Source organism: Euleptes europaea, chromosome 13 (assembly GCF_029931775.1).
Source record: "Euleptes europaea isolate rEulEur1 chromosome 13, rEulEur1.hap1, whole genome shotgun sequence".
NCBI classification, from domain to species: domain Eukaryota; kingdom Metazoa; phylum Chordata; class Lepidosauria; order Squamata; family Sphaerodactylidae; genus Euleptes; species Euleptes europaea.
Window position 1 is genome coordinate 29827831 of NC_079324.1, and position 26479 is coordinate 29854309.

Below are 26479 nucleotides of genomic sequence, written 5' to 3' on the forward strand. Positions count from 1 at the left end.
CAGCTGTCTAGTAATCCAGTGAATCAGCACTCATTGACATGTTTCAGACAATGACAAAAATGCTTAATTGTAGGAGCAGAATCTATGTAAGTTGTTTATGTAAATTTATGTAAGTTGTTTATTTAAAGTTGTGCCCCAGGTTGCTCCTGTTCACCTCTTTTCAGTTTCTTGATAATATTTATACTATGTGTGGGGGGGAATAATCCAAATGGAGGAAAAACAAGCTAGAGCACAGCTATGATCCTCTTTGCACTCTAGCTTATTTTTCTTCCATTTGGACTCTTTCACGCTTTACAAAGCTTTAAAGAAAAGTCAGATCTCATGTTTCGGCTTAGAATCCTGAGGAAGAGGGGGACTAACATGCAGTACTCATCAAAACAGGAATACTGAATAAGATTTGTTCAGGGCTAGCATTAGATTGTGCAGTTGCGAATCAGTACAGAACAAACGTGTCTTCTGACTATATATTACTCTTCCTACACCCTTGACACTGAGAGACACTGTCCTTCAGTGTTACTACTCTGAAGATGCCTGCCACAGTTGCTGGCGAAACGTCAGGAAAGAAAATTCCAAGACCACGGTTACACAGCCCGGATAACCTACAAGAACCAATGAACTCTGACCGTGAAAGCCTTCGACAATATTTTAAACGTGTCTTCGTTCATCAAATATGCACAACACACATCTTTTTTTTTTTTTTTTTTTTTTTGTACTAGTAACTTCCAAAATGTCTTGGCCTTCATCTTGGACTTGCTGGCCTCCTCCTTGGAGGTGTCAAGTTCAGCTTTTGAAGACTGCCTTTTAGAGGAGACCTCAGGACCGGCCCAGTGGAAATAAGTTTGTCCTTGACTTCTGTTTGATGAGATTGTTTGTTGATCCAGAACAGTACCTCTGGGCTGATGGATGAGGCTAGCGTGTTGTGTTATGCAAAGAGGTAAAGACTCTTATGTCTTTTATGCATGGGAGTTTTACCTGGGGTTTGAGACTCTCTTGACCCACACTTTTCTGTTCCGTATCCTAAAAATGCTCTGCGTGTTGCTGTTTGCCCTGGAGAAAGTCCTGGGGTTTCCAGAGTACTGCAGAATCACCAACAGAAATCCGAAAGCATCTGAGTCCTCGCCCCTTGAAAACACTGCTTTGTAATTGATTGTAGTGCTTACTGTGAGAATACCATCACCACCACTCCCAAGCTCCCCTCTCCTACGCTTTGGCTTATGCGTGGAAATGGGGACCATTTGACCCGGGCTGATCTCAGGGAGATCAAAGAATTGTGTTACAATAGGATTGGGAAGACCCAGATATTGTGCAGGCTGGGTGCAAGGTCATCTCTAAGGGATGGAAAACTCATGCATAACCCCAATGAAAAACTAAGTCGGACCAGCAGAGAAAGAAAGTCAGAGTGCCCATGCATAAAAGACTTTAGTGTCTGATTGGATATTAGACCTGCCTGATGACTTTCAAGTGTTCTAGGTGCTGACCCAGACACCCCACATCTTCCAGGTATCACTTAGCTGTAAGAATGTAAGCTAGAGTGGTGTTCTCAGTTGTGTTGTATTCAGGACAAGCACATGACCTGATGGCAGGAATGGTAGTGATAAATCCACTGAGAGGAGGGATGTGTCCAAAAGCACGTGTGCATACCCACACAAGGAAGATGTACCAGTGTGCTCTAGTACACAGACTTAGGCTCATCATTAACATGCAGAAGTCCAGTCAGCTCCACTGTTTATCAGCCCAGCCTGTGCAGTTCTCAATTTTCCGTAAGACACCACTCGCCCAGGATTAATACCGTACATTTTCCCCCTTACATTTTTCCAAGTAGGCTTTAGTGAGACTCAATCTATGGGATTTTGATAAGTGCTTGGTGTGTGTGTGGGGGGGGTTTTGATAAAAAAAATGCAAACATTTTTTACAATGTAATCCTTGCAAAGGAATGACATGCATGAATGTAGGATAATAATATTTGCTTTTGCAGGCACAGTGGGAGGGAAGAGCATTAACACATGGTTTTCCATTTTTCACTGAGGGATGGTGCTGTTTGCTCTCTTGTTTTGCCCTCCTTGGAAATGACATCTTGCCTGTCACCTCGCTTGCAGCTGCTGTGAGAACACTCACACCTCCACCCACCCTTGGCTTCCCTGAAAACTAACAACTTGCACTTCAGAACTGAATGAGAACATGTTCTGTACAGTGCGTGAGGATTCCTGAAAGACAGTCTGAACGGAATGGAATTATTAAGCATTAAATTGTTTGTCCGTTAGTCTACTAGTAGATCCATTAAATTTAAACAAATGTACTTCATTTAGGTGCCCTTTTTGACAAGGAAAGCATTGTACTTGGATAAAGAACAGGTACCACTTGTTTTTAGGACACCATTAAGACATGGTGCTTTGATTCCTTTCATCTCCATGAGGCAGTCTGGTATGGCAAAACAAAAAGGGAATCTTGGTCATTATGAATGCACCACATAACACCCCCGAATGAAAACCACCGTAAAAAAAAACACATGTGTGTCCCAATCTATTCTGTCTATTATAAGGAAGGCTGAGGATCCATAGTCACTCATCTGCTGTAGCATTATTTTGTTAATAGATAAGCAGGGTGTCTTTAAAAAAAAAACTGATGCTTGATCCAGATCAACCCACTGAAAGGTTGGTCAGACCAAGTTGGCTCCAATTACATGACCTCAACCTCAAAAAAAGAAAGAAAAATGGAAGAAAGCACAGATCTGTGCCTCTGAGCAAAGGCGACTAGCCGAACCCATAAATATCCAGCTTTATCGGGAATCGCCAATTTGGCTTCGGGCAGACCCCTAGGTTTTGGTGTTTGGTAAACCTGAAGCCCAACAATTACCAAAACGGCTAATTTCAGGTTTCAGTGCCTACAAGGCACCCAACCTTTTTTTTATTGTAGCAAGTCTCCTGTGTCTTTATGTATATAACAAATTCAGTTGCAATGATTTGGAGAAAGGAGGAGGGACACCAAAGAGTGTCCTTTTTACCTGCTGCCAGGGTACAAATTCTGCATCTGCCTAGGGTCTCCTAGGTGGCATAGTCTGTCTCGTTTCATCATAAACTATGTACGAGTGACAGGGCTCATGGAATGCACGTTACCATCTCTGCATTCTCTCTCTCTCATAGAAGAAAAAGTTCTGTTCTTTCAAAGGACCCATTCCCCTCCATGCCTTAAACATAAGGCAACAAGTGATCTATATTAGTGAGACGTAGCCATATCTTTTTAGACAAAGCCATCAGGCAGTAGCTTTCTATTAATGGATCAAATGGCTTTCTGTAATGGAACTGAGAGTTCATGCAGAGTTCTCCACAATAGGAGAAAATATTGTTCTCCAATCTGCTCTGTTTCAGGTTCTTTTTTCCTTTCAGATTCTCATCCATTTTAGGTGAGTTTCTAGTACTCAGCCTGCACCAAGAAAAATGTTCACCCAAAGTTTCAACTCCATACCACATCATGACTTTTAAGTCTGGGTTGGCTGAGTCTGCCAGTTCATACTTATAACATAGTGAAGGAAGAAGAAGAAGAGTTGGTTTTTATATGCCAACTTTCTCTACCACTTAAGGAAGAATCAAACCAGCTTACAATCACCTCCCCTTCCCCTCCCCACAACAGACACCCAGTGAGGTAGGTGGGGCTAAGAGAGCTGTGACTAGTCCAAAGTCACCCAGCTGGCTTCATGTGTAGGAGTGGGGAAACCAACCTGGTTCACCAGATTAGTGTCCCCCGCTCATGTGGAGGAGTGGGGAAGCAAATCTTGTTCTCCAGATTAGAGTCCACCACTCCAAACCACCGCTCTTAACTGCACACCATGCTGGGACCAATAAGATACCTACTCCAGTGCTTTCCCAACAGGGCCATTGACAGAAAGGCAGGATGCATGCCACCCAGAGTACTAGCCACAAAGTAGGGTGGCCAATGTTTTTTTACCAGCCCCCACCTGCTCCTGTATCATTTGATTTGCAGATGTTAGCAAGTGTTAATGTTTATCTCCAAATCATGAAAGGCATTCACTGATGCTTGCTGGAGGCCAAGCTGCTGTTAAAGGCACTGGAGCAGATAGGACCATTTTCTTTCTGGTCATTTGGTAACTGTGGTACAGAGGAAGAACTGACCAATCCCCCCACCCCAAGAGGAAAAGACAGGGATGTGGGATGCACTGATGAATGTAGAGATACAAAGGATGCCCGATTAAGTGTCTGGATGAGTTCAGCATTGTAAAGGTGGTCTTTGGATGCTGAGCTCCATGCAGTGACCTTCTGTAGGTGGAGAGAGGTGGACATTCTTTGCCAGATTAAAGCAAACATTATTAAGGTTTTTTTGAGGTTGTTGTTTGGTTCTTTTCCTACCCTGTATGCACACACACACAACCCACCCATGATTCCTGGTGTGCTTGACACTGTCACATTTATTATGCTCATTTTTACGCAATTCAGACACAACCCCCTCTCTGCTGCGATCTTTTGGACCCTACTGGGACACAGGGCTGCTTTGACAACTTAATTGAGGCAAGAGGCTGTATTGTACACAAGGGACTTAGAGGTCTTTTTTATTTTTTTTGGCCTGGGGTTATGCTTAGAATTGTTCCATCCACAGTTTTTTTCCAAACGGAAATACCCTACAAAAGAAGTTCTTCTTATGAGTAGTATGGATGTAAAACTGGAGAGGGGTAGCTGTGTGGTTATGGCAAAACAAAACAGGTGTCCAGTGGCACCTTAAAGACTAACAACATGGATTCCAGTGTGAGCTTTTGTGAGCCAGAGCTCTCCAAAAGCTCCGAAGAAGTGAGCTCCGGCTCACAAAAGCTCACACCGGAATAAATATTGTTCGTCTTTACAGTGCCCCTGGACACCTGCTTTATTTTGAACCTGGAGACCTTGCCTATAATGGAGGGGCATTTTGGAAGAACCTGGGAGAGAAACCAACGCCAGAGGAAAGAGGCGACGGTAAAAGAAAACGGGAGGAGAATAATTGCCTGGCCAACTCCCTCCCCCTCCCCGCCCCCAGCTATCAGTCTGTTAACTGAAGCCACATTTTTGCAAGAGACAGTGATTAATGAAAACAACTCCAGCTTTGGTTCAAATGTAGATTGTCAGAAATGAGTTCGGAAATTTGTATCCCTATAATTGCCTGTTGGCCCTGAGAGACCAAATGGCTGCCTGAACTGGGTGACGTCATTATCTGATTGGCTGGGATATGTTGGGGCATGAGCAGGCACTGCTTCGCTTGCAGGTGTCACTAAGAGAAGCTCGTTCCTACGCGGAGAGTCGGCGTTCTCTTCCTCTCTGCAACAGCTGCTCATAAATGGCCAGCGAGGTGGCAGACGGCTGGATATCTTCACTCGGGCCCTGGTTCTGACATAGCCCAATTTGTTCTTGTTCATCATGTTTGCCAAAGCGGTGAACATATGCACCATACTGTTTGAGGCCCAGCCAACTCCAACTCCCATGGTGCATGACAAGACAGCTCCTGAACCCACGATTCAAGGAGGTGTTGGGACAGGGGCGTGATTTGCCTCAGCAGGCAGAGGGGAGGGCCAGATAACATGACTGGGTGGGGGGGACGAAGGCCATATAAGTAGGGCAGCCAGCTCTGAGCTGGGAAATACCTTGAGATTTTTGGGGTGGAGCCTGAGGAAGGCAGGGTTTGAGGAGGAAAGGGACTTTAATGCCATAGAGTCCAAGTGCCAAAGCAGCCACTTTCTCTGCCTGAGACCCTGGAGAGCCATTCCTGATTAGAGTCAACAATACTGAGCTAAGATTATCTCATTCAACATAAGTAAAAAAAAGGTAGTCCCCTATGCAAGCACCGGGTCATTCCTGACCCATGGGGTGACATCACATCTTGACATTTACGAGGCAGACTGTGTTTACGGGGTGGTTTACCAGTGCCTTCCCCAGTCATCTTCCCTTTACCCCCAGCAAGCCGGGTACTCATTTTACCAACCTCGGAAGGATGGAAGGCTGAGTCAACCTTGAGCCCGCTACCTGAAACTGACTCCCGTCGGGATCGAACTCAGGTCCTGAGCAAAGCTTGGACTGCAGTACTGCAGCTTACCACGCTGTGCCACGGGGCTCCTATCATTCAACATAAGGCAGCTTGATATGGTCATATGACAATCATCACACATTATGGTGCAAAATCCCTAGAGAATTTCAGTATTGTAAGGTTACTTCACTCCTCACACTTTTAGATGTGTGCCTAAAGTGGTAAAATGTGAATGCAACAGGCATATCTTTGCAAAGGCAGACATGCACAAATACATCAGCACAGGAACCATGGTCACCTTTGGCTCCTGGCTGAGCATGCACTCCAGGCAGTGCACTTCTGCGAACCCATGTACAAATAGGAGTGTTGCCCCCACTATCCTACAGTGTTCCTTAGAGAATATGAGGCAGCTGTTTCTGTTTCCTCATCACATTTTAAGATACAAAAGAACTGGGAATCTTCAGTGGACAATGCGAAAGCTGGCGCTAGAAAACCGCCCTCGGGCGAAAACACATGGTCGCTTTAGCCTGCTTTATTCCCTGTTTCAGCAAGGATTCAGCCAAGATCGAACACACGTTCGGCGAAACGCATGCGTTCGATCCTGGCTGAATCCTGGCTGAAACAGGGAATAAAGCAGGCTAAAGCGACCATGCGTTTTTGCCCCTCGTGAGCACGCTTGGCCATTTTCCTGACATTCTCTGTCTAAACAAATACAATTTAGAGGCAAGAAGCTCAGAGTGCCATAAATGGATTCTTGGAGTTTCCGGCCCTGCTTTGCTAAAGGCTGCTAGGAAGGAAAGAATGTTTTTGCTTGTAAGCCCCCAACCCCATCCTCCCTTGACTGCTGTGATCTCTAGGGATAAGCAAATGTTCCATATTCTGTGTATTTGGCTGCAACCCTAGGGATGCTTTTCTAGGAGTAATCTTCATTGAATAAAAAGAGACTTCTGAATAGGCCTGCTTCGGATTCATTCCTCTGTGTGTAGTGTTCAACTTCAGCGCTCTCCCTTTTCACTGTTGGTTTTGTAGATTTGTTTGCATTGAATAAACATCTCATATGATTTCATTTGCAGTTTATACAATAATTTTGTACAGTGAACAACACTTATACCACTAATATTCATATTATTCTGGTTTATTTTTTTATGCGTATGAACATTAAAAATGCATAATTTTATGAAAAAAATCATTGCAAGGAATGAGAGAATAGGACTCTGACACAAGGTTGGAATGAAGATGAAGACAGGAATTTTGGAGAATAATTTGAAAAAGTTTGTTGAGAGAAACCATTATACAAGCGCATAAAGAGTGATATTTAGCTATCCGGTAATATTAGTACTAAAGATGTATGTTCACAGTTTCAACACTCACACAATGTTTATCTGTAGTTTGCCAAGCGTATCTCAAGAGGGTAAAAGATTAAGACTGCTATCCTAAGGACACTTTCCTGGGAGTAAGCTGCATTGAATAACAGAGTAGGCCTACCTAGGAGGGGGAGAAAAGTAACTGCAACGAGTGATATTAAGGGTGATAGTCACTATCCCATTCTGCTTTGAGAGGTCTCCTATGGTGACAGACATATGGTGTTCTAGAGTCCTATGATCCATGTGGACACCAGCCTGAAGAGTATGGGTCTCAGCAGAGTTCCACACATAAAATTCAAGCAGAATTTGAAGGGTAGAGAATGTAGGGTTGCCAGGTTCTTCTTCGCCACTGGTGGGAGGTTTTTGGGGCAGAGCCTAAGGAGGGTGGGGTTTGGGAGGGGATGGACTTCAATGCTATAGAGTCCAGTTGCCAAAGCAGACATTTTCTCCAGGTGAACTGATCTCTATCTGCTGGAGATCAGTTGTAATAGCAGGAGATCTTCAGCTAGTACCTGGCAGTTGGCAACCCTATCCTGCCTGTTCCCGCTCTGCCATGGCGGGGTTCATTTTCACACCCCTGTGTGGATTCAGCCTTAGTTGCCTGTTTAGTAAGCAGCCCCATTTTGGTGAGTCACATATGACACAGTATATTAAATAGACTCTCACACTGATGGGAACTGCTGATTGCTTCCAGACAAACTTCTGAGACCACTGTCTTAATTGTTCCATAGAGGCTGGGGTGCGCAAGTGGCCTTCTTTAAGGGGGGATTCTTGTCCTGCTCACTTCCAAGAAGGCCTACAGTTTTAGATAGGCTTGCAGGCCCTGTAGCTCCACTGGCAGGAGCTTTGAGGGGCTGCGGCCGAGGTGCGTGATGCGTGCCCACGCCTGTCGCAGCACGCGTGTGGATCTCATGCAACGCGGACACTTTAGCGATCTCGGCCGAAACTCTATAGTTTCTATAGAGTTTTAGCCGAGGTTGCCAGAGCGTCCACATCACTTCCAGGTAAATCCAAAAGTGACGTGTGTGCTGCATGCGCACGTGTGTGCATGCAGTGCGCCCAAGCCCTCAGCTGATCGGTGGGCATCTCGGTAGATTGGTGGGATTTTACCCACACTTGGCAACCCTAGTTTTAGATCACCTGAGCTGGAGGTCCTAGCAGACCAAAAATCGTCGCATCCCTCACCCTAAATAGGTACTTGCTGCTTAGCATGTGCTGAGGGGCTACAGACATTGCTGCTGCCAGTATCCTGACTGGCATCTTCTGGAGACAGGATGCTGGGGGAAATGGACACTTGGTCCCAGCATAAGCTTAGCAGAGGCTGTTCTCATGTAGACCAGTAGTCTAACCGGGCTTCCTTCTTCCATGCACATCAAGTGCATTAGTGTTGCTATGCCACCGAACAGAACAGGTCAAAGCAGGATAGCACTACAAACTACTTTGCATTTTCCTTCTTGCAAAATCCTCGTGTTCTGCTTAGTTAGTGCCGCAGAAGAATTGCTTTGGAGGGGCCAGGAACTGGAAGCATGAGCGAATGTACAGGTGACTCCCCATCATAGACTAGTTTTTCTGGCACATCAGCACAGCTGTGCCAAAATGGTATTTGCAGGCTGATAGCTCAAAGGATGTTAGAAATACGGGCTAATGTTTGGTGGCTGCCTTTATAATACTGCTTGGCTGAACTGGGCGGGGGGACACAGAGCTATTGAGCATCTCTCAGAAAAATTCTTAAGTGTTGCTAAACTGATTTTAACAAAGCCGGAGGGCAGAGGGATGAGTCGCTTTCATTCTGAAAGGGCTTTATTAGCACAGTCGGCGCTGCTGTGTGGAACTGGTCTCTTCATTTTATCAATTTGCATGAAAATCCTGTCGGTTGAATAATCCCGACTCCTTTCTTAGAGCACAGAAAATGGATCTGTTGCTTGTCCCAGTTCAAAGCTCCACTCAGACATGATTATATTGTGCAGACATGCAGAAATCACTTCTTGGGCTAGAACTCGGGGGTTAGGGGCATGCGAGTTCAAGTGCAAGCAAGAAATATATCCCCCCCCCCCCAGTGGATCACCTCTCCTCAACATTTGGTGTTGCCAGAGAATGGTGGAACAAACTGGAAGAGCATGGTGCAGAACATCTGAGGTTCTGTTAAAAAACTAGGAAATCAACGTTTATCCTTGCCTCAAGCTTTTCACGTTTGGCTTCTGTGCATTTTGGAAAGAAATCCAGTCCCAGGTTTTAAAGGCTTAAAATGAGTGTTGTTTTATGCCAAAGTCAAAAAAGAAGTAGAAGAAATCTGTCTTTCACAAGGTCCAGAGTGATAATTTTGAGGCTAGATGAAGTACAGCTTATTTTTAATTGCAATGTGTAAGATGTGGGGGGGGGGCACAAATGCATTTGCATGATAGTTAAGGTTCAGCTCGGTATAAGCAACTGAAGACAGTAAGAAAAAGTTCTGCAGTGTTGGGCATTAACTTAATTCTCACAGACAGGTAGGATTGCCAACCTCAAGGTACTAGCTGGAGATCTCCTGTTATTACAATTGATCTCCAGCCGAAAGAGATCAGTTCACCTGGAGAAAATGGCTGCTTTGGCAATTGGACTCTATGGCATTGAAGGCCCTCCCCTCCCCAAACCCCACCCTTTTCAGGCTCCACCCCAAAAACCTCCCGCTGGTGGCAAAGAGGGACCTGGCAACCCTACAGACAGGAGATAAGGTGGTTATGTGAACTGTACTGTTCCAAAATGAGCTTGAAAGTTGATATTGTTGAATGTTACTTTATTTATTTATCTATTTTTATCCAGTGCATAGAAAATTAGTGTGTTAGGGGAAAGAGTCTGGCTTCACCTTCTACCTGACATACTAATTTTCTGTGTAGAGTAAGGTTGCCAGGTCCTTTTTCAAAACCGGCAGGAGATTTTCGGGGTGGAGCCTGGGGAGGTTGGGGTTTGGGGAGGGGAGGGACTTCAAATCCAATTGCCAAAGTGGCCATTTTCTCCAGGGGATCTGATCTCTATCGGCTGGAGATCGGTTGTAATAGCAGGAGATCTCCAGCTAGTACCCGGAGGTTGGCAACCCTAGTGTGGAGAGTATCTTTCCCCTATGGGTGAACACATTCCCTCATGTGTGAGCTGAAGTGTTCTAGCTGAGAAACTGGCTCATTTCCTTCTTGGCTGCTGGAGAGAGTCTGGCCAGTCAATCATGTGGCAAAGCAGAAGGGTCAACATTTTGGAGCAGAGAAGCCAAAACTCCACCCCAATCCTAGATTAGCTTGCCATTTGCCCGGTTATGGAGGGCAAATGCCCGCCAATTAACTGAGGCTGCCTTCCGCCCCTCACCTGGTTGGTGAGCGGAAGCAGACCCGCTGGAGGGGGGAGCCATCGGTACACACGGAGTGCTGATGTCACTTCTGGGTTTACCTCAGAAGCGCCGGCATTGTGACGGGGTCGCTCTATCATTCCCCTCCCCCAACTCGATGGTTTCCATAGAGTTTTTCAAAGACAATGCTAGAGCATCCCACGTGATTCCGGATTTATCCCAGAAGTGACATCATCATTGTGCGCTCAGATTGCCCCCCACCCAGCCCTGCCTGGAAGAAGCTCACACTGCTGCCAAGGGGTGGACCTGGCAACCCTAGTCCTAGATAAGGAGAAAGCAAGAAGGATAGTAATTCCAGAGGGGTGGCTGGTCACAACAAATCTGAACAGAAGTCCAGTGGCACCTGACAGTTCAGTTTATTTCAGTTCCAGCTCAGTGACCACAATATAAAAATCAAACATCACAGATCTTAGGGAGCACCTTAAAGACTGCAAAGGGGGAAGCTGTATTAGTGTGTTATAGCAAAATAAAAGTCCAGTGTCACTAACAGCATTTATCACTAAAATTCACAAAATATCATATTGAAATAAATGCTATACTTGAAGATACCGCTGGACTTTTGTTTTATTTTACCTTCAAGATAAAAAGTAAATTTTGTTAGACTTTAGGGTACACATGAACTCATGAAGCTGCCTTATACTGAATTAGACCCTTGGTCCATCAAAGTCAGTATTGTCTACTCAGACTGGCAGTGGCTCTCCAGGGTCTCAGGCAGAGGTCTTTCACGTCACCTACTTGCCTAGTCCCTCTAACTGGAGATGCTGGAGATTGAACCTGAGACCTTCTGCATGTCAAGCAGATGCTCTACCACTGACCCACAGCACTGGACTTCTTGTATAAAAGCACTGAAGACTTTTATGCAGCTGATAGAGCTTTTTAGTTTCATTGCTGGCTGGCAATTGGGATTGTTATCCCAGTCTGGGCTGTCCTGGGGTGAAAAAAACAAATCCAGGAGCTGAAATCACTCTTCATTTGTTTGCATATTGTCCAGCCCGCTAGTTCAGATCTGCCTCACAAGCCATGTTCTCTGTGCCCCTGCTTTCAGGGGGCAGGGGGGGGAGTAGATACAGGTCTTTTTCTGTGGTGGCACTGCACCTTTGGAATGCCCTCCCCCTGGAGGCTTGCCTGGTGCCTACTTTAATGTCTTCAGGGTGCCGGGCCAAAACACACTGTTTTACTCAGGCTTTTAATGAGTGCTTTTTACCTTTCCAGCTTTTTAATGGTCTGTTTCTGCTATGCTGTGTCTCCCCAATGGCTTGTTTTTCATATTGTTTTTATATTGTTAGGTTATTTTGATTGTGAGCTGCCTCAGGCAGAACTCCAAAGAGGCAGCATAGAAATATCCTAAAGAAATAAATAACAAAGTCATCAATGTTAATTCCTTTGAATATTTGCTTTGCTGGTCAATGACTGTAATAAATTGAATTGAATTGAATTGAAAACAAAGTCAGAAATTGCAAGAGAATCACCTGCAATGTGAGGCTAGTAACATTATTTAGACACCTTGATGTAAGTTCCTTTTCCTTTGCTGTGTCATTCAGTAAAGATGGTGCTCTTTTGATCGTAAACGGAGTTGCAAAGTTTAGATAGTTAATCAATTCAGAAGTTTTTTAAATGACTAAAACGTGTTTCCTTGACTAACTGGGTAACAAATTTATCTTTTAATTGGTGATTGTTGTGAGCACAAGCACTTACAAATTCTGTGGGTGCTGAGCTCCATCTCAGAAAATGCTTTCCTTCCTCTTTCTCACAGACCAGGGAGTGACTCTTCTCAAACAGTGCTTGCCATAAACAAAAAATGATGCCATTACATTACACTTCCAAGGTGCTTTTTTAATTGTAATGTAAATTGAATTGATCAGTGAATGGGCTTAAAGTCATTAGATGAACTGCCTAAGATTCCTTCCATTGCAAGATGTCCTTGCCAGCAATCATCATTAACAATTATTATTTCCCTGTAGTTACAAATGTGCACAACTTCTCCTTTGTTTAGATTTAAAAAAAAATATTTGTGCCTAGCAGAGCACAAATCACGTGCCTAAATCTTTGATTAACAGGTAAAGTCTTCAATGCCCTCCTCTGAACCCAGCCTAGCAAAGAGGCAGCCCGCTTTAACATAACTCATTCTACAAAGGATTGTTCTCAGACCGCCCTCTAGTGTTACACATCAGCTACATTTCTACCCTTATAAACTCAAGAGGCTCTTATTCAGCAGAATATTAGTACAGTACTTGTGTATATATGTGTGTGTATTAACATGTACATACTCTAGTCGCTACTGAGCCACTTTAATGTTCCAGTATGCTCCTGTGATCATGACTCACTGCAGAGTAAAATGTGCAAATGTTTAAATCAGTAGCTGCCCCTGCATGCTTGCAATCTAAATTTAGGTGGGGAAGAGAAATCCTGAAGAAGACAGGGAAGAAAGGAATGTCAAGAAATATCATGGGCTAAGGGGTTATTCAGTGTTGGGGGGAAGGAGATGGGGGCTGATGCCAGCCAAATTTACCCCCCCCCCCAAGATAATTTGTAGTCTCCCCCAACCCAGCTCATTTTGGATTGTGACATGTATGGATTGTTTCTGCTTCTTTCCTGAGTTGCTGGTCTTCTTTATTTCAAAACCCCTACGAAATTTGTAGACATAAAGCAATTTTTGGCTGAGTTATTTTAAGTGTGTAATTTATTTGGCTCCTTTAAAGAAATGGCATCAGAGGTGCTACAGAACACAGGATGTCATTTATTACCCAAGGACCCTTTGGCTGCAACTCAGAGGTTATAAGCAAGCCTCCTGTGAGACTCAGTGGGATTCTTGTGTGGGCCGGGGTTGGACCCTCAGAGCAGGGGTGGTAGTGCTGGTGGTGGTCTGAACTGAAATAGGTTCCCAGGCCCAGAAGATCTTGCAGATAACTGAATGTGTTCACAAACCTAGAACAAGCCAAACCCTGTTTTCCATGCAAGCCAGCAAAGGAAATAAATGGTGTTCAAAACTGTAGTTAACCCCCTTTCCTTCAAAGATCATGATTAAAAAAGGCAAAATTGCAACAGTCCTCAAATTAGCATTGAAAAGATTATATAAAATATAATATTTTGCTTGAATGGCCAATATACAACTGATTTTCCCTCTGAAAAAGTGGCAATGTGTACATATTGAATTCTTCAATTCATACATCTCTGCTTTCTTTTTTAATAGTTTATGTCAGTCTGCAGGCGAATGAGATACATAATGTCATAGTTATTTGATAACTAAGTAGGGTTGCCAACCTCCAGGTTCTAGCTGGAGATCTCCTGCTATTACAACTGATCTCCAGCTGATAGAGATCAGTTCACCTGGAGAAAATGGCTGCTTTGGCAATTGGACTCTATGGCATTGAACTCCCTCCCCTCCCCAATCCCCGCCCTCCTCAGTCTCCACCCCAAAAATATCCTGCTGGTGGAGAAGAGGGACCTGGCAATCCTATAACTAAGATCCCTCCTGAAATCAATGAAGGTTTTGTGCCTTTTAAGACCCACATTAAGATTTTTCACATGGGGGTCAATTCAGCTCCAATGCTGTTCTTTCAGTTCCAGAGGGGTAGCAATGTTAATGAGCTTCATGTCAGAGCAGGGATTTGAACCTGGGTCTCCCCGGTTCTTGTTCAGCACTCCAACCACTGCGTTACACTGGCTGTCAGTTGGGATAGAAATGCAGTGCGGTGCAACCATTTCATTTGCACAAAAGGCACGAATTTCAGTTTCCTGGGACACACTGCAGAAGTCACACAAATTCTGCTAGGCAAATTCTCTCCCTAAGAATGCCCAGTGCAATCGAACTATCAGAAGCCATCTTAGCCATTTGGTAGGCAAGTTGTGATCTTATCAGCAGCGAGTTTACAACAAACAGGTCTGATTGACAGGACAGAAGAAAGCTGGAGAAGATGCTTTCAGCTCCGAACCCGGGGCTTTAATGTGCCAAGGTGACCCCTGGTTTAAAGAGGAGAATTAATGACGGTCTAACGTTCTGTTCTGCCCTCCATCCCTTTTTGCCACTCGAAATGTCCTATCAAATGTTAATTCTTCAGGAATGCACCAGCGCCTTTCTCATTTCCCTTCTGATGCTTTAAAAAAAATACCTCCAACTCTTTTTTATTTTTTTAAGGACTGGCTAAACTCACAACATCCACAGCGGCCAAAAGGGACATCGATCTGAATCAAAGATGCCATCACATTCGGTAGCCCTTTGATGCTTAATTAGATAAACTGAGGGAGACATGGAAAGAAAAAGTAATTAAAAGGAGAGTGGATCTGAGTGCTTTATCTAATGCACAATGCAATTAAAGCTGCGCGAGAAAGCTTGGACAGGGCCAGGGCAGAGGACCTTTGAGGATCTGGAAGTTGCGCTGCCAATTTTAAAATTGCCCACTGGGAAACGTTTGAAAGACTATGTGGGGTGTACTGTCCTTTCTCCCTTGAAATCAAGCTGCGTCACGGAGGGAGGTCATATTCCCAGGGTAGAAGAAGAGTTGGTTTTTATATGCCGGTTTAATTTACCTTTTAAGGAGAATCAAACCAGCTTACAATTGCCGTGCATTCCCCTCCCCACAACAGACACCTTGTGAAGTAGGTGGGGCTGAGAGAGTTCGAAGTGAACTGTGACTAGCCCAAGGTCACCCAGCTGGCTTCATGTGTAGGTAAAGGTCCCCTGTGCAAGCACCGGGTCATTCCTGACCCATGGGTGACATCGCATCCCGATGTTTACTAGGCAGACTGTGTTTAGGGGGTGGTTTGCCAGTGCCTTCCCTAGTGCCTACCCCCAGCAAGCTGGCTACTCATTTTACCGACCTCGGAAGGATGGAAGGCTGAGTCAACCTTGAGCCAGCTACCTGAAACCAACTTCCGTCGGGATTGAACTCAGGTCGCGAGCAGAGCTTGGACTGCAGTACTGCTTACCTCTCTGTACCACGGGGCTCCTGGCTTCATGTGTAGGAGTGGGGGAACCAACCTGGTTCACCAGATTAGAGTCTGCCACTCATGTGGAAGAGTGGGGAATCAAGCCCGGTTCTCCAGATTAGAGTCTGCCACTGTTCTGATCTACCCTAGAAATCCTGCCCTGTGTGATACATTCCACAGAGATATGAACTGAACCAGGGCTCAGCTCTGTAGAATATACCCACAGTATAAAAATTTGGGCATGGTCTGATTTGACCTGACAATCTCAAACTTTGATTGGAGGAAACAGACCAATAATAAACTATGGTAAAATATCAGAGACACTCCAGAATCTTGCACCTGTTCCTTCTGAAGTCCTCTTTTAGTTCAGTGTTTCTCAAACTGGAGCTCCAGGTGGTCTTCAGAAACTTATCTGTGGTTTCTCACTGTGGCTCAGGAGATCTGTGGTCCGATCTTTTCAAAGTCTATTTTAAGCATAATTAGAGCTGCAGGGGGGAAGGGCGGCAGCATGGTATGGCCGGATGTCAGCAGATCTCGGAAGCTAAGCAGGGTCGGTACTTGGAATGGGCATCACCCCGGAAGATACAGCAGAGGAAGGCAATGGCCAAGCACCGCTGTTTACTCACTTGCCTGAGGCTGCCATAAATTGGCTGTGACTTGACAGCACTTTACACACACACACACACACACACACACAGTTGAAAGAATGCCCGATTTGGGTCAGAGCTATGCTGGGAAGGAAGAGAGAGGGTAACCCTTTCATTGTTGTATGACTTTAGAAATCCAAATTACCTTCCCATGATATTATACAACAGATGCCATCTTTTTTCCTATAAAGAGATGATAATCAGGATTGCCAGGCCTCCTGCTGTGGCATAATTAGAGTTGCCAGGTCTCCCGTTATGGCACTATGACAGGAGACCTCCCGCCGGCAACCCACCACCCCTCTTTTGGGCGGGAGAGAAAAATAAGAAAAGAAAATCACTGGCATTGTATGTAGGGTTGCCAACCTCCTGGTGGTGGCAAGAGATCTCCCATTATTACAACTGATCTCCAGCCGATACAGATCAGATCACCTGGAGAAAATGGCCGCTTTGGCAATTGGACTCTATGGCATTGAAGTCCCTCCCCTCTCCAAACCCTGCCCTCCTCAGACTTTGCTCCAAAAACCTCTCGCCAGTGGCAAAGAGGGACCTGGCAACCCTAATTGTATGTGGTGTGACATCACTTCCAGTAGTGAAAGTGACACAAGATCCCTCTAGGGATCACTAGAAACTTTATGGTAAATTTCTAGAGCAATGTGACATCACTTCTGAGGAAAACTGGAAGTGATATCACACTATGTGTGATGCCAGCACCCCCTTCTCCTGCTGGGTATCAGCATAACAGTGCTACATAACAATGAGGGGCTGTTTGCTTCTTTCTTGGGCCCCACATATCCTGAGTAAGCCTGAAGCCCTCCTTCCCTCTTGAGCACTTCCAAGCCAAACAGAACATTGGAACACTTTGAAGGTAAGTTCCCCCAATCACACATGTGAGTACAAGTCAGATTAGACACCCATGACCCTACATGTGTCACTTTGTTTGTGCATTTTGACCCACTGTCGCATCTAATCTGACCCCGAGAGGGCCAATTGTGCTACAGGCCAAATTCCCAAGCCATGACAAGGCCCATGAAGCCTGGATGGCACTCCATGTGAATTTAATTATCTGACATCAAACACTTTCTGGAACCCACAAGGATTCCATGCAGGTGTGTTGGTAATAAAGAATCCTTAACCTTCATATAACATTTTCAGTGGACAAAGGGCTTCACATATCTCACAGTTATCCTTACTGCATCCCTAGAAGGTAAGCCAGTATTATCACTCCCATATTGTAGATTGATGGAGAGGCTCAGACTAGGGTTGCCAACCTCCAGATGGTGGATGGAGATTTCCCGCTATTACAACTGATCTCCAAGCAACAGAGATCAGTTCCCCTGGAGAAAATGGCTGCTTTGGCCATTGGACTCTATGGCATTGAAGTCCCTCCCCTCTCCAAACCCCGCCCAACTCACGCTCCACTCCCAAAATCTCCAGGTGTCATGAGTCAGCCTGCAGAGACCTCCTCTGACCTCCTTGGCCTTCCCGAGAAGTATGCAGATTACAGGGATGTATTTGAGGAGAAGGGGGCAGATCAGCTGCCCCCCCCCACTGGCCATATGACTGTGCCATCAACTTGGTACCTGGGGCCCCTCTGCCTACAGGCCAGCTATACCGCCTCTCCGAGCCGGAACTGGAGGCGCTTCGGGTCTTCCTGACCAAGAACTTGCAAAGGGGGGTTATATGCCCCTCTAATTCCCCAACCTCAGCACCTGTCCTCTTTGTGGAAAAGAAGAGTGGAGAGCTCCGATTGTGTAATGACTATAGGGCTCTCAACAAAATTACCATCCAGGACCGGTACCCCTTGCCCCTCATCCCAGAGCTTCTGGAACACCTACGAGGGGCCAAGGTGTTTACTAAGCTGGACCTTCGTGGTGCTTATAACTTGGTAAGGATCCACCAAGGGGATGAGTGGAAGACAGCATTTGCCACTCGGTATGGGCAGTATGAATACCTGGTGATGCCATTCGGTCTATGCAATGCTCCGGCCGTGTTCCAGCGCTTCATGAATGATGTATTTCGAGATTTGCTAGACAAGTTTGTCATCATCTACTTGGATGACATCCTGGTTTATTCCCAGGATCCAGACAGCCACACCGAACATGTGCGAATGGTTCTGCACCCATTGAGGCCCTCGGTACCACCTCCATCACCTGTCATCGTGCAAGGTCACGAGGAGTTTGAAGTGGCCCAGATTTTGGACTCTTGGCGTCAGCGGGGCCAAATCCAATACCTGGTTGACTGGAAAGGATATGGACCGGAAGATCACTCCTGGGAACCTGCTGATCATCTCCATGCACCAGACCTTCTATGGCAGTTTCACCACACCTATCCCCAGAGGCCAGGCCCTGGTTCATCAAGTCGGGGGGGGGGGCTTGAAGGGGGGGATGATGTCATGTGTCAGCCTGCAGAGACCTCCTCTGAGGAAGGGGAAATAGAAGCCAGAACAGAGGGACATCCTCAGGCAGAAGTCCCACAGGAACAAACACAGGGCCTGCAGCCTGCCAGAATAGAGGATCAGCCAAAGCCAGGAGATGACTCACCTCACCATGCCTGCAGCCTGCCAGTTGGCGAGAGGCCTCGCCAAGACCACTGGAGCAGAGAAGAAGACAGGTCCATCTGGCAATGCAGCAGAGACGGAAGAGTGCTAGACTGAAGGCTTTACAGAGGAACCTCCTCAGTAGCAGTGATGAGGAAGAGCAGGGCTGAAGCACCACCTGTGAACTCAGCCTAATCAGCAGAAGAAGGGATTTAAGCCATCATTTAGGCTTGACTGTTGCTCAAGCAACTTGTTACCAATCTCCTTGTGTACCGGCCTTGTTTCCCTGCTATACTTTGGATTCCTGGTGTCCTGACTTCTTGGACTGACTTTGACTAATGCCTCGGACTTCCCTTGCCAGTATTGAGATCTTGGACTTTGACTGAACTGTGAATGACCTTGGACTGTTCCCCAGACTATGCTTCCAGCTTCCAGCCCTCGCTCCTTGCCTGCACCACGACACCAGGTATTTCCCAACCTAAAGCTGGCAACCCTACCTTAGGGTGAGAGGGAGGGCTTTTCTCAGGCTAGCTAGTGAGTTTGTGACAGAGGCCAGATTTGAACTGGGGACCTTCCTAATCATAGCTAATTCCTTCACCCCTGGGACATGATTTCTGAAGCTAGAAAGGGTGAAACCTCCCTTCTTTATTCTAGCAAGTTGAATGATACTGTACTGGCAGGGGTATTTTAGCCTACTCGCAAATGCTTTGACGTGGAAATAACCCTATGGAAATCAGCATCGCTCAGCTCTGAAGGAATATTGGGCTGCTAGTTCTTTTCTGTAATATATTTGTCTTTTAACACAGAGAAATAACTAATCTTAGAACAGTTTGGTTTAAACTTCATTATTTTATGGATATAAATATCGCAGGGAGAGGTGTCCAATTTTTTCTCAACCATACAGATCCCTTCAGGAAATTTATGCCGTGTTTATAGAAATGAGATGACTTTCTGGAATATTTTCATTTCCTCTCCTTTATTTTTAAAAGATATATTGCTGGCTTGGTGAATAGGAAACCCGCTCTCCCAAGCTGTTCGCCTCGTACTTTACTGCCCAGTGTGGTGTGCCACATAAAGGGCAGATGCTGTCAATGTTGATTGACCACATCTTGTTTTTTCCGTTCTCGTATTGCTACAAGTGTCTTTTTCCATTAAAGTCAAATATGAGCGGTACACACACACAAAATTGCTTTAAAAAGACACTTAAATAGATGTTTTCTGTGACTTCTAGACAGATAGCGACATAAGGACATGGACAGGAATGGCATGGTGCAGAGAGGTGACAAAATATTTTTTCACCTGAGAGGTCCATGTTGTCATCACCTGTTCAGGGCACAAATGTACTCCTAAAAAATGAAGCTCTCGTCGGATTCAGTCAGTCATTTATTGGTATGGCACATAGCCAGACATATACAAAAACATTAAAACATTGAACAAACCAGGAATTCCAAGTTTAAAATACACTGGAGTCTACATAAAATCCTAAGAGGACACCACTATGTACATAGGTAATAAGGCAGGTCATCCCAGCAATTTGCGCCTAATTTTGGACTCGGCACCACAGAATTTAGCAGTGTCAGCAGTAACCCTTGCATTTTCGACTGAGAGCAGCTTCCTTCCCCTCTATGACTCCGAGTTATCTGAGAGCCTGTTAGTCCAAGGCTGAATAAATTTGCCACAAATCTCTTCATAGTAAGGACAGCGGATAAGAATATGTTCCATGGTTTCTACGTCCCCCTATACCACACTGGCATGATCTCTCTGAGATGGGGATTTTTTAATATCTACCCTCTGAGGGAAAGGCAGAGCATCTGGCTTGCGAGAAGGCCCCCCAGTCGGATTAAATGCATTGGGTCCTGAAGAAGCAATGTGAAACCAACTGGGCAATGAGGCAGCGGATTCTTTAACACAGCAATAACCATTGTATGCTTCGATTCGATACATAAAGAATTGTCAGTGTAAGGATCACCAAACAGAAAATGATTCTTGATAGAAACTTGGAGGGCTAGATTTAATCTGCCTTGCAACTGCCGGTGGTTGTAGGAGCTGTGGCGGGGACCGGAGGGAGATCTGATGGAGGGCTGGGTTTGGCCCCTCCCTCTGCTGCTAGTGGTCTGATGGTCATCTTTGTCAAGCTTTATTCATAAGCATATGTGTTCTGTAGATGTAATACCAGTGCAATATAACATCTATGGAAAACCGACTTTCAATGGAGATAACTTTTAGACCTGCAGTATCATGCTTGTAGGATGGAGAGTGAATTCTGAAGCTTTTAGAGTCTCCTTTCTGCTCATTCAAGGCTGCTTACATGCAGAGGTTTTTTGCTACTTTGGTATCCAAACTGGAGCACCTTTTTGGAACATCCACACAACATCACGCTCTAACCATGCTCCAGTCGTCCTTTCCCCATGCTCAATGTGGTCTTTCTCAAACCTGCTTTGCTGTGATTTATTTGGGGGCCAAACAGCCCCCATGGCTTTGGCACTTGAAAAGATGCTCGAGTGGGAAACAAGAGCTCTATACCTCGCAGCATTTCTAAATGTCACATCTCGTTCAGCCCTGGGAAGAACACAGTCACAGTGTGTCATCATGCCAACTGGAATGGAGGGTGCACATTTTTCACAGATCCCACCCAAATCCACCATTTTCCTTCCAGTAACCCCTCACAGCTGCTATTTGCTCCACCACAGTACAGGAGGGCTTTTCGAGGGCTTAAAAAATAAAAGTAGTAATTGCTCGTAACACAATAGTCAGCCAGCAGGGTGTAGTGGTTAAGAGCGGAGGACTCTAATCTAGAGAACCAAGTTCGATTCCCCACTCCTCCACCTGAAGCCTGCTGAGTGACCTTGAGCCAGTCACAGTTCTCTTAGAGCTCTCCCAGCCTCACCTACCTCACAAGGGGTCTTTTGTGGGGAGAGGAAGGGAAGGAGATTGTAAACCAGTTTGATTCTCCTTAAAAGGTAGAGAAAGTCGGCATATAAAAACCAACTCTACTTCTTCTTTTATGAATTTTTTTTTTTAGCCCTCAGAATGCTCACTGGTGGTATGGCAAAGAAAAACACAGGGGAAATGGTGGGAAACGTTGCCAATGCCCATGCGTCTGCATTCAAAGCAGTGATGAGTGCAAAAGAGGGAAGCAGTCAAAGAGTGATGGGGCAGTGCCTTCCATTGTGGGCCAATTACAAGCTTATGGGTAGACTTGGGTTGGGTTTTGAGTCTTAGCCATTTCTTGCACTCCCCCAGGGTGGCCCCTTTCATGGTTTTGATGTCCCTTGGCAGGATGCCAATTAGATCTCAAATCAGAGGATATCTACTGCCAGGGGGATGGGCCCCCAGCTCAGAGAGCAAGCCCAGGCTGAGGATTCATAAGGTTCGAGTTCAGTTCCTAGAAGTTCCCATTAGAAAGATCTGATGTTAACAAGGTTGGGAGAGACTAGTTCCCAGAAGACAGAGCCACCGCCCGCCAGAGGCAAGGGAGCTAAACCCAGCGGTTTGACTTGTTGCATAGCACGTTCATACACTCTGAAGAAAACAGCTACCCATTTGAGACAACCCTTCAGCACCAAGGAGTCTGTGTGATAATCAGAAAACATATGGAAGATGTTCACATTATGCTCGTGTCCTGGCAATCATCTGTCTAATTTACCTTCCTTGTATTTCTTCTCAGGTAAACCTCTAAACGTTGCCTGCAAAGCATTTTTTGGGTTTAGTGGAGAGTCGGGTCCCATGATCTACTGGACACGAGGAGAGAGATTTATCGAAGAGCTTGAAAATCACATTAAAGAAGGCGAAATCAGGTATTATGTGGGGGGGGGCTTTATTTTTTCTCTCCTACTATAAAAATAAACAGACTTGTGTATCTCAATAAGATGAGCTTATCAGCTTGTTTACTTTGAGTAGATAATTATCTCCTTGTCTATAAGCTGAGAGACGATGTCCTACCGATACTGGATGAGACTGTATTTCCTCTGGGTTTCTGAAGCAGCTGTGAAGATATAACTGCTGCTCGTGCTCTCCTGTCTCCAGAGTCCTTCAACAACTACCAGTACCTCTCCAAATGGGGATAGGGACGTGTTTAGCATTTAGACTTAAAGATAGCACAGGCTACAGTTGCCTTTTCCCAGGTCGCTTGGGGAACTGTCTTGATTTCCCACTATCGATGCAATTCAAAAGATGGATGGCCCCTTGCAAGAGAAATGTACATTCAGTCGTCCCTGTTACTCAACCGTCATATTCACCAACCGTGTACCCAGCTCAGGCCAACTTGTTTTGCCCGTCTATTAATTCTGTTTGGCTTGCCGTTTAAGTGGTATCTAACAGTACCCTTGTGGGGCCAGTGATGAATGCTTCTTGTTTTTCTGAGACAATTATGGTCTCCTTGCTGTCTCAGCATGGTCCTCTCCTATTCCTCTCGCCTGTGGCAGGGGTGCCTTTTTTTTTTTGCAAAGGCAGCTTAGAAGGAGGCAGAGGCAGGCATGAAGGTGCCAGTTTTGGTGTGTTTTAGACTCTCTCCCTTCTCAGTTTCTCCCAGGCTGTGCTTAAAGGGTTCAAGCCTACCTGGGCATCATAACTCTTTTGATGGGAGCCCTTCTTTTCACTGAGTGGTCGCACGCTGCAGTCAGAAAGTGAAAGGAAGTAGTTGTTAGATTCCACACCCAGTCCTACATGTCGGACCAGAACCAACGGGTTGAAATTAAATCAAAAGAGTTTCCGTCTAGACATTAGGAAGAATTTTCTAACAGTTAGAGCGGTTCCTCAGTGGAACAGGCTTTCTCGGGAGGTGGAAAGCTCTCTTTCCCTGGAGGTTTTTAAGAAGAGCTTAGATGGCCAACTGTCAGCAATGCTGATTCTGTGACCTTAGGCAGATGATGAGAGGGAGGGCATCTTGGCCATCTTCTGGTCACTGGGGGTGTGCGGGGGGGAGGTAGTTGTGAATTTCCTGGTGGTCCCTTCCAACTCTATGATTCTATTCTATGTGGGAGAGGAGAAACTTGCTCTTTTTATGGTAGGTGCCAGGATCTATTTGTTGCCAGTGACAACTGGGATCCTACCTCTTTGGACTTGTGCTCTATAAGATGGACCATTCATTTGCCATCTTGAGCTCTGTAAGATGACCATTCATTTGCCACCTGCGAAACTGCAGCCAGTAAGGGGAAGGTGAAATTTCAACCCGTGCCAGCAGGTGCCCCAGCCCCAGCCTGACTTACCATCTTCCCACAATCTGTGCACTTACCTGGGAGCCAAACAGCACCCTCTAAAGTAGGCGTGTCAAACTCATTTGTTACATAAATGTCACTTGGTTGGGCCAGGCCATGCCTCACCATCCCAGATCAAGATTGAGAGGGCTGGCTGCCTCGGGTGGCTCGCGGGCTGGATAAGAGCTCTCAAGGGGGCTTATGTTTGACACCCCTGCTCTAAAGAATGGCCATACCCCTCTAGTCCCCCCACCTTTATGATGGACATGCAGGAATGGCTGCAGTGAGGAAGGCATTGGAGCTTGGAGAGGAGGAGGGTGGAGCCAACAGTAGAGGGGAAGATCAAGGAGGCCCAATGGAAGGAACCAGATGCCTTAGAAATGTGACTTTCTCCTTGTCCCCAGCAGCAAGTTATGAAAGGAGGAAGTAAAGGAATCCCAAGAAGAGAGTGTGAATCCATGGGACATGCCTAGGATTGCCAACCTCCAGGTAATAGCTGGAGATCTCCTGCTATTACAACTGATCCCCAGCTGATAGAGATCAGTTCACCTGGAGAAAATGGCTGCTTTGGCCATTGAACTCTATGGCATTGAAGTCCCTCCCCTCTCCAAACCCCACTGTCCTCAGGCTCCACCCCCAAAATCTCCAGGTATTTTCCAACCCAGAGCTGGCAACCCTATACATGGACTCTTCCCCCTCAGTTCCATCAAAAGCTCATGAGAGGCTGGCATAGCTGGGAACTTTGATGGGGGATTCCCCCTCCTGGCTGCAAGCCCTAGTTTCTGAGAGGAGCCCCAGAAGGGAAGCTTAGTCTGGGCGCTGCTGCTTCTTTTCCTCTCGTATAGCTCCTGGCTGGGTTGTTCTTTGTTTGTCCTTCCTGTGGTTACAGTACCAGGAACACAAACGCCTGCCTCGGTAGTAGTCAGAGGCAATCAGGCAGACCCTTTACCGGAGCATAAAAAGGTCCCCATCTGAATTTCCATCGTCCGGTGAGGTGCCAAAGAAGTTTGATGGACCTTCCCCATAGGGTGGAGTCAAGCTGATCTGCTACCAAAGAGAATGAGAGACTGGGGGAAGGGGGAAGCCAGAGCTGAAATTTTTTTGCCAGGTGGGTTTTTAAGAGCTATAATAAAAACATTGTATAAATTGTTAAATAAATTGGTCCTCTTAAACAAGAAATAATAGCCTTTAAGTCTGTCTGTAGTGTAGTGAATTGTGTCTGATAGGGAAAGGAACCTGCAGCGAACATCTGTGCCATAGCTCTGCCACAGAGGAGAAAAATTTTCAAATTTTAATTTTGCTGTATATAAATCATACCAATTGTTATTTTCCCCTTGCTTGGTTGAGCCTATAAAACATGGTACAAATCTCTCCAGGCTTGCCTGGAAAATTCTATTAAATTGACTGTCTACCCATTGCGCACACATGCTGTATTTCCTGTTTCATATTTTTATGATAAGAAAAATGCGATTAGTTGCATGAAGGATGTAAGTGGAGACACTTTAATTTAAACCCCTATTTTTCTCCTCCGTGGTCAATTTACTTCACTGTACACTCGTCCATATCAGTTCATTAGGGAGTGCTGAAATCCTTGACAGCATAAAGAAGACTTCTATGGGGGAAAGCAAAGCAAGAAAAGAAAACCCACTATACCTGTTAGCCACCCAAACAGCACGGCCACCATTAAAAACTTTGGTCATTTATGCAGGGGAAATTTATGTTTGGCTTGCTGCACAGTTTTCTGCTGTGAATTCTCAAACATCATATGCATGAGAGCTCCCCCCCCCCCACAAATTCCAGGAGTGCCTTGTGATTAATTAGGCATTCCCAGTGAATCACAGAGCTTCTGTGTCCCTCCCCCTGAAAACGCAGCCTTGTTGTACTTTACTTGGAGGGGGCAGGTCAGCTCTTAAAGGGACTGCATGTGCTTTCGCTGGGTATTCCTCCCCACCTTTCTTCAACAGCTCACTGACGGGAACTGTCTTACTATCTTTGCAGCCTCTCTTCGGTGTCTTCCTGCACATTTCATGAAGGTTTAACTCCCTCGTTTGTGCCTTGTTTTGAGGGAAGGGGTTGGATGGGAGGGACAGACACATGGGAGGGAGAAGCCAAAATGGGCATGGGGAAAGAAACCCCAAGTTAAGAGCGATGCATGGAAATAGGGGGAATTTGCATCGCTCTTGCCTCGAAGCAGTATTTAAATTCATCCTAAAACAGGACCCTAGAACTGCGGGGGGGAAATGAAGCCAGAGCGAAGTCATGTCTGAAGGTCAGTAAAATTATGAATAATGCAAAGGAAGCCTCGAGGCAGTCCAGCCAGGACTGCGAAGTAAATACCCCTGCATAAATGGCCTTAATGATCACAGTTTTTTAAAGGCAATTAAACTACTTTTCTGCAATTAGAATAAATTGTGCAAAAAACACATTCTATGCCCGAG

General features: G+C 45.6%; 1 protein-coding gene across 1 annotated transcript in view; it reads left to right on the plus strand.

Moving 5' to 3' along the window:
- The window catches only part of IL1RAPL2 (interleukin 1 receptor accessory protein like 2), a 545193-nt gene that overhangs the window by 485125 nt on the left and 33589 nt on the right, over positions 1-26479 (plus strand). Inside the window, exon 6 of the mRNA XM_056859577.1 lies at positions 22514-22643. Within this exon, the coding sequence (XP_056715555.1) occupies positions 22514-22643 (130 nt within the window). The remainder of the gene's footprint in view (positions 1-22513; positions 22644-26479) is intronic.